This window comes from Entelurus aequoreus, linkage group LG18, assembly GCF_033978785.1.
Source record: "Entelurus aequoreus isolate RoL-2023_Sb linkage group LG18, RoL_Eaeq_v1.1, whole genome shotgun sequence".
Taxonomy (NCBI): Eukaryota; Metazoa; Chordata; class Actinopteri; order Syngnathiformes; family Syngnathidae; genus Entelurus; species Entelurus aequoreus.
Window position 1 is genome coordinate 46,647,138 of NC_084748.1, and position 12,500 is coordinate 46,659,637.

Below are 12,500 nucleotides of genomic sequence, written 5' to 3' on the forward strand. Positions count from 1 at the left end.
TACTCATGCTTATAAAATGTAACACAAAGTGCATTGCATAAAAAAACAAAAATAAAACAAAAAAACTAAAAACTAAAAAAACAACATATATTTTTTGCAGATTAAAAAAAAAAATATTTTTTTTTTAATCGATTAAGAATTGTTACAAATAAGAATTGCAATTTATCTGAAAATTTAAAAAAAATTACACCCAAACTTATCAAACATTTCAAATGTAGCACAAAGTGCATTACATTAAAAATATAAAGAAAATATATATATTTTTTTAAATAAAAAAATTGATCGATTTAAGAATCGTTACAAATAAGAATCACGATTAATCTGAAAATCAATTTTTTTGTTTTTGGCCACCCTTACTTATCATACTTATACAATGTAACACAAAGTGCATTACATAAAAAAAAAATCAAAAAAAAATCGATGTTTGATTCTTTTGAATCGATTAAGAATCGTTACAAATAAGAATCACGATTAATCTGAAAATCGATTTTTTGTTTTTGGCCACCCCTACTTATCATACGTATAAAATGTAACACAAAGCGCATTACATAAAAAATTTAAAAAATTAGAAACATCGATGTTTGATTCTTTTGAATCGATTAAGAATTGTTACGAATAAGAATCATGATTAATCTGAAAATCTTTTTTTTTTTTTTTTTGGCCACCCCTACTCATCATGCTTATAAAATGTAACACTTAGTGCATTACAGAAAAAATATTAAAAAAATATTTAAAAAATATTTAAAAAATATTTAAAAAATATTAAAAAAATATTAAAAAAATATTAAAAAAATATTAAAAAAATATTTAAAAAATATTTAAAAAATATTTAAAAAATATTTCAAAAATATAAAAAAATATTTCAAAAATATTAAAAAATATTTCAAAAATATTAAAAAAATATTAAAAAAATATTTAAAAAATATTTAAAAAATATTTAAAAAATATTTAAAAAATATTTAAAAAATATTTAAAAAATATTTAAAAAATAAAACATTTTATTTTTGATTCTTTTGAATCGATTAAAAATCGTTACAAATAAGAATCACGACTAATCTGAAAATCTTTTTTTTTTTTTTTTTTGGCCACCTCTACTCATCATGCTTATAAGTACATTACAGAAAAAATATTAAAAAAATATTAAAAAAATATTTAAAAAATATTAAAAAAATATTTAAAAAATATTTCAAAAATATTTCAAAAATATTAAAAAAATATTTCAAAAATATTTCAAAAATATTTCAAAAATAATAAAACATTTTATTTTTGATTCTTTTGAATCGATTAAAAATCGTTACAAATAAGAATCACGACTAATCTGAAAATCTTTTTTTTTTTTTTTTTGGGCCACCCTTACTCATCATGCTTATAAAATGTAACACAAAGTGCATTGCATTAAAAAACAAAAATAAAAAATAAAAACTTAAAAAAAAAAAGATATATTTTTTGCAGATTAAAAAAAATATATATATTTTTTAATCGATTAAGAATTGTTACAAATAAGAATTGCAATTTATCTGAAAATTAAAAAAAAATGACACCCAAAATTATCAAACATTTAAAATGTAGCACAAAGTGCATTACATTAAAAATATAAAGAAAATATATATATTTTTTAAATTAAAAAATTGATCGATTTAAGAATCGTTACAAATAAGAATCACGATTAATCTGAAAATAGATTTTTTTATTTTTGGCCACCCTTATCATACGTATAAAATGTAACACAAAGTGCATTACATTTAAAAGAAAGTGCGTCACTTGGCCAGATTGCGCGTACAGTTCAAGCCTTATAGATATAGGCGCAGAACAGTTCCAGTCTTGATCAATCATATCGCGACTGCTAAACAATTGATTAGCATATTCCCCTCCCAGTATTGTGATAATGATGAAGATGAAGCTGCTCACCCAGACTATGTGGTGCACGCTGTAGATGTCGCTGTCTCCAATGTAGACCCTGATGGCCCGCAGGGTGAAGCCGTACTTCTTCCCCGAGCGGTGGATGGTGATGGGGGAGCACAGCACGCTCACCGTGGGGAAGAAGTCCCGACTGGGAGAAGAGTCGCGGGAGGACGGATTGGAGGAGAAGGAGTGAGGCGACATGGGACTGGCCAGCGGGGAGAATCCACCATGCTGGTCCACTACACCAAGCAGGGAGGGAAGAGACTTTAGTCCTGGCAAAAACCGTGGACGTGTGGACGTGGGACTTGTCCTCACCAGACGGTATGATGACGGACAAGGCGGTGGCCGAGGCGGATTTGATGACCTTGTTGCCGGCTCTGGAGGTCCGTTTCTCTCCGTCGCCGGACAAATGGGAGTGACGGGCCCTCCGCAGGACCAGGTCGTTGGTGGCCCGGGGCCCCAGGGGGTCGTAGAGCGGCGTCACCACGTCACGGGCCACTGGCGCCGGAGCTGGTGCCAACGTGCTGATGGTCACTCCTGGTGTGTCTCCCTGCCTGGGGGACTTGTCTGTAGGGAGTCAGGTCAGCATTACTGGGGACCTGGCCGGGCTAACTCTTTACTGAGGGCCACTTCGCGACTATGGCTGCCCTCAGGGGCCACGGTAATTGAAGTGGCAGACCACATAGAAGGCAGAATTTAGAGACATGACAGGCCACTTTTAAATTACATGGGTGACCACAGTAATTGATGTGGCAGACCATATAACATGATGTGGCAGTCCACGTGTAATGATGTAGTGGAGCACATTAAATAACGTGGAAGGCCACATTTAGAGACATGACGGGCCACTTTAAATTATATTACAGACCAGATTTAAATTGCGTGAGTGACCACATTAAATTATCTGGCAGGCCACATTTAATGACATGACGAGGCACCGTAAATGATGTGGCAGATTACACACATAAATGATGTGACGGCCCTAGTTGAATGATGTCGCTGAGCACATCAAATGACGCGGAGGGCCACTTTAATGACATGACAGGCCATATTAAATGTTGTGATGGACCACATTGAATGACGTGGAAGGCCAACTGAAATGTGGGGGCGGACCGCATTTAATGATGTAGTGGAGCACGTTAAATAATGTGGAAGGCCAATTTAAATTATATTTAAATTGCGTGAGTGACCACTACATGATGTGGTAGACTACATTGTATGGCGTGGCGGGCCACATAAAATGATATGGCGGGCCAGATTGAATGATCTGGCAGGCCACTTTTAATGTGGTACTGTGGCAGACCACGGTAAATAATGTGGCGGACCACATTGAATGATGTGGTGGTGCACATTAAATAATTTAGAAGGCCACATTAAATGACATGACAGGCCAAATGAAATGATGTGGTGGGCCACATTTAATGACATGACAGGCGACTTAAAATGATGTGACGGACCACATTTAAACTAGTGAGTGACCACGCTGAACGACGTGGCGGGCCACTTTAAATGATTAGACGGATCACACAAAAAGAAGTGTCAGGCCACATCAAATGACATGACAGGTGACTTAAAATGATGTGACGGACCACATTTAAACTAGTGAATGACCACGCTGAACGACGTGGCGGGCCACTTTAAATGATTAGACGGATCACATAAAAAGAAGTGTCAGGCCACATCAAATGACATGACAGGCGACTTAAAATGATGTGACGGACCACATTTAAACTAGTGAGTGACCACGCTGAACGACGTGGCGGGCCACATTAAATGATTAGACGGATCACATAAAAAGAAGTGTCAGGCCACATCAAATGACATGACAGGCGACTTAAAATGATGTGACGAACCACTTTAAACTAGTGAGTGACCACACTGAATGACGTGGCGGGCCACTTTAAATGATTAAATGCCTCACATAAAAAGATGTGGCGGGCCACGTTAAATGAAATGACAGACCACTTAAAATTATGTGATGGACCACATTTAAACTAGTGAGTGACCACGCTGAATGACGTGGCGGGCCACTTTAAATGATTAGATGGATCACATAAAAAGATGTGGCGGGCCATGTTAAATGAAATGACAGACCACTTAAAATTATGTGATGGACCACATTTAAACTAGTGAGTGACCACGCTGAATGATGCGGCAGGCCATTTTAAATACTGTGGCAGACCACATTGAATGATATGGCGGGCCAAGGCCACATTAAATGATGTGATAAACCACATTTAAGCTAGTGAGTGGCCACACTGAATGATGTGGCGGGCCAATTTAAATGATGTGACTGACCACATAAAAAGAAGTGGCGGGCCACCTTAAATGGTGTGTCAGGCCACATTGAAAAGCCACTTAGAGCAATGCGACATACCAGTTTTAAACTAGTGAGTGGCCACACTGAATGACATTAAAAGACGTGACACACCACACATTGAATGATGTGACACACCACATAAATGAAGCGGCAGGCCACATAAAATGAAGTGTCGGGCCAGATCTGGACCCGGACCAGGACTTGGACACCTGTGCCGTGGTGACAAGTACACAAAGGAAGTGCTGACTTGCCCACCTGCTCCGTTGACTTCTCTCAGACTGTTCCTCGGCTCCCCGAGGTTGGCGGACGGAGCGCCGGCCCCGTCCAGGGAGGTTCCCCGGACCTTGAAGGGGGCTTGCCTGGTCAGGAAGTCGGACTCACCCTCCATGGGCGAGGCGAAGCGATGCGTGTCCATCAAAGCCGAGAAGCGCCGCCGAGCGCCGAGAGGAGGACTGGCATCTCCGTCCATGTAGAGCGACTCTGAGCAGGACAGCCGCTTCCTGCATGCGGAGACACTTTGTTTACTACTAGTTCTGGTTTACTACTAGTTCTTGTGTACTACCAGTTCTGGTTTACTACTAGTTCTGGTTTACTACTAGTTCTGGTTTACTACTAGTTGTTGTTTACTGCTAGTTGTTGTTTACTACTAGTTCTGGTTTACTACTAGTTCTTGTTTACTAATAGTTCTGGTTTACTACTAGTTCTGGTTTACTACTAGTTCTTGTTTACTACTAGTTCTGGTTTACTACTAGTTCTTGTTTACTACTAGTTCTTGTTTACTGCTAGTTCTTGTTTACTACTAGTTCTGGTTTACTACTAGTTCTTGTTTACTAATAGTTCTGGTTTACTACTAGTTCTTGTTTACTGCTAGTTCTTGTTTACTACTAGTTCTGGTTTACTACTAGTTCTGGTTTACTACTAGTTCTTGTTTACTGCTAGTTCTTGTTTACTACTAGTTCTGGTTTACTACTAGTTCTTGTTTACTAATAGTTCTTGTTTACTACTAGTTCTTGTTTACTGCTAGTTCTGGTTTACTACTAGTTCTTGTTTACTACTAGTTCTTGTTTACGGCTAGTTCTTGTTTACTACTAGTTCTGGTTTACTACTAGTTCTTGTTTACTAATAGTTCTTGTTTACTGCTAGTTCTTGTTTACTACTAGTTCTGGTTTACTACTAGTTCTTGTTTACTAATAGTTCTTGTTTACTACTAGTTCTGGTTTACTACTAGTTCTTATTTACTAATAGTTCTTATTTACTAATAGTTCTTGTTTACTACTAGTTCTTGTTTACTACCAGTTCCTGTTTACTACTAGTTCTTGTTTACTACCAGTTCCTGTTTACTACGAGTTCTTATTTACTACCAGTTCTTGTTTACTAATAGTTTTTGTTTACTAATAGTTCTTGTTTACTACTAGTTATTGTTTACTACTAGTTCCTGTTTACTGCCAGTTCTTGTTTACTACGAGTTCTTGTTTACTACTAGTTCTTATTTACTACCAGTTCTTGTTTACTACTAGTTCTTGTTTACTACTAGTTCATGTTTACTACTAGTTCATGTTTACTGCTAGTTCTTGTTTACTACCATTTCTTGTTTACTGCTAGTTCTTGTTTACTACTAGTTCCTGTTTACTGCTAGTTCTTGTTTACTACCAGTTCTTGTTTACTACTAGTTCTTATTTACTACCAGTTCTTGTTTACTAATAGTTCTTGTTTACTACTAGTTCTTATTTACTACCAGTTCCTGTTTACTACTAGTTCTTATTTACCACCAGTTCTTGTTTACTACTAGTTCTTGTTTACTAATAGTTCTTGTTTACTACCAGTTCCTGTTTACTACTAGTTCTTGTTTACTACCAGTTCTTGTTTACTACTAGTTCTTGTTTACTACTAGTTCCTGTTTACTGCCAGTTCTTGTTTACTACCAGTTCTTCTTTACTACTAGTTCTTATTTACTACTAGTTCTCGTTTACTACCAGTTCTTGTTTACTATTAGTTCTTATTTACTACCAGTTTTTGTTTACTACTAGTTCTTGTTTACTACTAGTTCCTGTTTACTGCCAGTTGTTGTTTACTACCAGTTCTTGTTTACTACCAGTTCCTGTTTACTGCTAGTTCTTGTTTACTACCAGTTCTTGTTTACTACTAGTTCTTGTTTACTGCCAGTTCTTGTTTACTACTAGTTCTTCTTTACTACCAGTTCTTGTTTACTACTAGTTCTTGTTTACTACCAGTTCTTGTTTACTACCAGTTCTTGTTTACTGCTAGTTCTTGTTTACTACCAGTTCTTGTTTACTGCCAGTTCTTGTTTACTGCCAGTTCTTGTTTACTACCAGTTCTTGTTAACTACTAGTTCTTGTTTACTACTAGTTCTTGTTTACTACCAGTTCTTGTTTACTACCAGTTCTTGCAACCTGCTCATTAATCCTCCTTAACCCAAATAGTTCCCAGAAAAAACACACAGCGGTACTTTGGTTTTCATACGCCCCAGTTTTAGTACCATTCTATGTCAGACAAAAACAAGTCTTGGTTTTCATACGCCCCAGTTTTAGTACCATTCTATGTCAGACAAAAACAAGTCTTGGTTTTCATACGCCCCAGTTTTAGTACCATTCTATGTCAGACAAAAACAAGTCTTGGTTTTCATACGCCCCAGTTTTAGTACCATTCTGTGTTAGACAAAAAGAAGTCTTGGTTTTCATACGCACCTATTTTAGTACGATTCTGTGTTAGGCAAAAGCATATCTTGATTTTCATACGCCCCAGTTTTAGTATGATTCTGTGTTAGGCAAAATCAAGTCTTGGTTTTCATTCGCCCCAGTTTTAGTACCATACTGTGTTAGGCAAAAACAAGTCTTGGTTTTCATTCGCCCCAGTTTTAGTACGATTCTGTGTTAGACAAAAACAAGTCTTGGTTTTTATACGCCCCAGTTTTAGTACGATTCTGTGTTAGGCAAAAGCATGCCTTGGTTTTCCTAAGCTCCAGTTTTAGTACGATTCTGTTAGGCAAAAACAAGTCTTGGTTTTCATGCGCAACAGTTTTAGTATGATTCTGTTAGGCAAAATCAAGTCTTGGTTTTCATACGCCCCAGTTTTAGTACCATACTGTGTTAGGCAAAAACAAGTCTTGGTTTTCATTCGCCCCAGTTTTAGTACGATTCTGTGTTAGACAAAAACAAGTCTTGGTTTTTATACGCCCCAGTTTTAGTACGATTCTGTGTTAGGCAAAAGCATGCCTTGGTTTTCCTAAGCTCCAGTTTTAGTACGATTCTGTTAGGCAAAAACAAGTCTTGGTTTTCATGCGCAACAGTTTTAGTATGATTCTGTGTTAGGCAAAATCAAGTCTTGGTTTTCATACGCCCCAGTTTTAGTACCATACTGTGTTAGGCAAAAACAAGTCTTGGTTTTCATTCGCCCCAGTTTTAGTACGATTCTGTGTTAGACAAAAACAAGTCTTGGTTTTCATACACCCCAGTTTTAGTACGATTCTGTGTTAGGCAAAAGCATGCCTTGGTTTTCCTAAGCTCCAGTTTTAGTACGATTCTGTTAGGCAAAAACAAGTCTTGGTTTTCATGCGCAACAGTTTTAGTATGATTCTGTGTTAGGCAAAAACAAGTCTTGGTTTTTATACGCCCCAGTTTTAGTACGATTCTGTGTTAGGCAAAAGCATGCCTTGGTTTTCCTAAGCTCCAGTTTTAGTACGATTCTGTTAGGCAAAAACAAGTCTTGGTTTTCATGCGCAACAGTTTTAGTATGATTCTGTTAGGCAAAATCAAGTCTTGGTTTTCATACGCCCCAGTTTTAGTACCATACTGTGTTAGGCAAAAACAAGTCTTGGTTTTCATTCGCCCCAGTTTTAGTACGATTCTGTGTTAGACAAAAACAAGTCTTGGTTTTTATACGCCCCAGTTTTAGTACGATTCTGTGTTAGGCAAAAGCATGCCTTGGTTTTCCTAAGCTCCAGTTTTAGTACGATTCTGTTAGGCAAAAACAAGTCTTGGTTTTCATGCGCAACAGTTTTAGTATGATTCTGTGTTAGGCAAAATCAAGTCTTGGTTTTCATACGCCCCAGTTTTAGTACCATACTGTGTTAGGCAAAAACAAGTCTTGGTTTTCATTCGCCCCAGTTTTAGTACGATTCTGTGTTAGACAAAAACAAGTCTTGGTTTTCATACACCCCAGTTTTAGTACGATTCTGTGTTAGGCAAAAGCATGCCTTGGTTTTCCTAAGCTCCAGTTTTAGTACGATTCTGTTAGGCAAAAACAAGTCTTGGTTTTCATGCGCAACAGTTTTAGTATGATTCTGTGTTAGGCAAAATCAAGTCTTGGTTTTCATACGCCCCAGTTTTAGTACCATACTGTGTTAGGCAAAAACAAGTCTTGGTTTTCATTCGCCCCAGTTTTAGTACGATTCTGTGTTAGACAAAAACAAGTCTTGGTTTTTATACGCCCCAGTTTTAGTACGATTTGTGTTAGGCAAAAGCATGCCTTGGTTTTCCTAAGCTCCAGTTTTAGTACGATTCTGTTAGGCAAAAACAAGTCTTGGTTTTCATGCGCAACAGTTTTAGTATGATTCTGTGTTAGGCAAAATCAAGTCTTGGTTTTCATACGCCCCAGTTTTAGTACCATACTGTGTTAGGCAAAAACAAGTCTTGGTTTTCATGCGCCCCAGTTTTAGTACGATTCTGTGTTAGACAAAAACAAGTCTTGGTTTTTATACGCCCCAGTTTTAGTACGATTCTGTGTTAGGCAAAAGCATGCCTTGGTTTTCCTAAGCTCCAGTTTTAGTACGATTCTGTTAGGCAAAAACAAGTCTTGGTTTTCATACGCCCCAGTTTTGGTACAATTCTGTGTTAGGCAAAAGCATACCTTGGTTTTCATACTCCCCAGTTTTAGTATGATTCTGTGTTAGGCAAAAGCATACCTTGGTTTTCATTCACCCCAGTTTTAGTACGATTCTGTGTGAGGTAAAAACAAGTGTTGGTTTTCATTCGCCCCAGTTTTTGTACGATTCTGTGTGAGGCAAAAACTAGTCTTGGTTTTCATGCGCCGCAGTTCTAGTACGATTCTGTGTTAGGCAAAAGCATGCCTTGGTTTTCATACGCCCCAGTTTTAGTATGATTCTGTGTTAGGCAAAAGCATACCTTGGTTTTCATTCACCCCAGTTTTAGTACGATTCTGTGTGAGGTAAAAACAAGTGTTGGTTTTCATTCGCCCCAGTTTTAGTACGATTCTGTGTTAGGCAAAAACAAGCCTGGGTTTTCCTACGCTCCAGTTTTGGTACGATTCTGTGTTAGGCAAAAGCATACCTTGGTTTTCATACTCCCCAGTTTTAGTACAATTCTGTGTTAGGCAGAAAGAAGTCTTGGTTTTCATTCGCCCCAGTTTTAGTACGATTCTGTGAGGCAAAAACAAGTGTTGGTTTTCATGCGCCCCAGTTTTAGTACGATTCTGTGTGAGGCAAAAACAAGTGTTGGTTTTCATGCGCCGCAGTTCTAGTACGATTCTGTGTTAGGCAAAAGCATGCCTTGGTTTTCATACGCCCCAGTTTTAATATGATTCTGTGTTAGGCAAAAGCATACCTTGGTTTTCATTCACCCCAGTTTTAGTACGATTCTGTGTGAGGTAAAAACAAGTGTTGGTTTTCATTCGCCCCAGTTTTAGTACGATTCTGTGTTAGGCAAAAACAAGCCTGGGTTTTCCTACGCTCCAGTTTTGGTACAATTCTGTGTTAGGCAAAAGCATACCTTGGTTTTCATACTCCCCAGTTTTAGTACAATTCTGTGTTAGGCAGAAAGAAGTCTTGGTTTTCGTTCGCCCCAGTTTTAGTACGATTCTGTGTGAGGCAAAAACAAGTGTTGGTTTTCATGCACCCCAGTTTTAGTACGATTCTGTGTGAGGCAAAAACAAGTGTTGGTTTTCATGCACCCCAGTTCTAGTACGATTCTGTGTTAGGCAAAAGCATGCCTTGGTTTTCATGCGCCGCAGTTTTAGTACGATTCTGTGTTAGGCAAAACAAATTCTAGGTTTTCATACGCCCCAGATTTAGTACAATCAAAGTCAACCAGAGCCTAAGAACCCGGGTTTCCCTAGTGTCAGTGAACGCACCATGCTGCCAGGGTAAGACCAAGGCTTTTATGGTGATTTATCAAGACTGAAATTGTTCTGTGGGGCATCTTTAGGGTTCTTAACCTTTTTGATCTCTGGGCCCAACTTTTCCACTTTTCCATTCAAATATTAACACCGAATTAGTCATCTTACTCTTGATTTTATTAGTATTCAATCATTTTATCTAATCTATTTACAGTTTTCAACCTTGTCAAATGATATTAAACCAATTTTTAAAATCACAAAGAATATCATTTATTCAACACAAACACTTTAGGCTTAGCTCAGGCTAATTAGAAAATGAATACTAATCAAATATATTGCATGAAAAGGGACTTATAAATAACTGACGGAAAATACATTTACATATAAATATGTTGGGGTAAAATTAATAATGAAAATGTTTTCTTAACTAAACAATAAAATAAATAAAAACAATTAAAGTGCAAATGAAAACACAGCGTCATCACTTTAGTCATAATTTTTGCGCTTAAGAAACTTCTCTAAGACTTTATCTCCAGACTTCTTCTGTTTGTTTGATATTGTCATTACTGCCACAAGTGGTGGAAAAGCGTTATTGCAACTGAGTACCGCCGCGGCCCATACGGACCACAGCTGAGAAAAACATATTTTTTGGCGGCCCTCTAGAGGGCGCTCGGGGCCCCAATAATCAGGGGTTCAATCCATTTAGCGCGACTGTCTTCATGAATATGCAGAAAATATGCTGGTCACCAGAACACCCACACTACTGGGAGGAGGGGATGCAAATATAAGTAAATAGCACTGTGATTTATCAAGACTGAAATTGTTCTGATGTCTTGCGTCTTTAGGGTTTTTAATCAAAGGCGATGGCCGTTTATGACCCCCCTCCCTTAGAAACAGCTGTTGCCATGTAATCAGGGAAAGTCCAAATAAAAGAGGCGTACAATCTTTCGTCAGAGCGCGGGACGATACTGTGTCTACGCGTTTCTCCTCATTGAGCCAAATTGAATTCTGTCTCTGTTTAATGCCTTGCTTCTGGTCTTGTTTAATAGATGTCATCAGTGTTTGAACCTGACACACAGAGATTATTGTTTATTGAACACGTAAACTTTAGGCTTATTTTAGGATATTTAGAAAAATAAGCGCTAAATATACCCCATGAGAAGGGACTTAACTGATGAATTATAAAAGAACATACAATTATGTTGTGCCGAAATAAATGAACTAAATTAGTAATGAAAATGTTTCCTAAATAAACCTTCACTAAAATTAAAGTGCAAAAAAAAAAACACAGTTTCATTAATTTAGTCATAATTTTTGCACTTATGAAACTTCTCTATGACTTTATCTCCAGACTTCTTCTGTTTGTTTGATATTGTCAGTACTGCCACAAGTGGTGGAAAAGTGTATTACAACTGAGCAAGATGGTGATGTTAAATGTTCATTTATCAATTTTGTTCATCACGCATATGACATTCTGCATTGTTTTATGCATGCAAAACTGTACTAAATTATGGGATGGATTATTTGGGTTTTCAACAAAGCCCTTTGCATGTTTTAATAATAAAACAAATAGGTATTACTGTAGCCCCAAAATGTATGAAAATGATACAAAACATAAAACATATATTTGATTATAATGATGTAATATAAATAAAGTAGGGTAACGTTAGTTTTGTTTCAAAATAAAAATCTTGCCTTCGAAACATTTCCATTCTTGACAATAATCCCTTGTAACCGTGGTAACACGGTTAATAAAAGATGATATCATCCAAAGATGACAATCATTAATACTCCTTTCATAATTCAGACAGAACATGTGATGAAAACACTGGAACTTCCTTTAATATAGGAACTGTACAGAATACGGAGACAGCTCCAACTTGAAATGTTCCAACAAAATCCAATATGGAAGGCCATAAATAAGCAGAACGTGTGAATGATTTATTATTTTGAAATGTGGATGGATGGTCTTCGCATGAAGCGCTGACATGGAGTGAGGGGACGCCATCGCCATCCTATTATCCTGATCACCTTGTCAGGCGACAACGTTTCAAGTCAGCAGGTGACACGCGCAGTTAGCAACACTGGTGTTTAATAACTGCCACCGTCAGCTCACATTGTTCATGTACGCGGGCCATAAAAGGGAAACCCCACAGCTGTGAAAGCGCTTTTTAATTGCCGAGCCAGC

At 37.3% G+C, this 12,500-nt stretch overlaps 1 protein-coding gene across 1 annotated transcript in view; it reads right to left on the minus strand.

Moving 5' to 3' along the window:
- The window catches only part of LOC133633627 (microtubule-associated serine/threonine-protein kinase 1-like), an 83,294-nt gene that overhangs the window by 6,107 nt on the left and 64,687 nt on the right, over positions 1-12,500 (minus strand). The window contains exons 18-20 of the mRNA XM_062026211.1: positions 4,478-4,722; positions 2,218-2,469; positions 1,909-2,141 (exon numbers count right to left, since the gene is read on the minus strand). Of these exons, the coding sequence (XP_061882195.1) occupies positions 1,909-2,141; positions 2,218-2,469; positions 4,478-4,722 (730 nt within the window). The remainder of the gene's footprint in view (positions 1-1,908; positions 2,142-2,217; positions 2,470-4,477; positions 4,723-12,500) is intronic.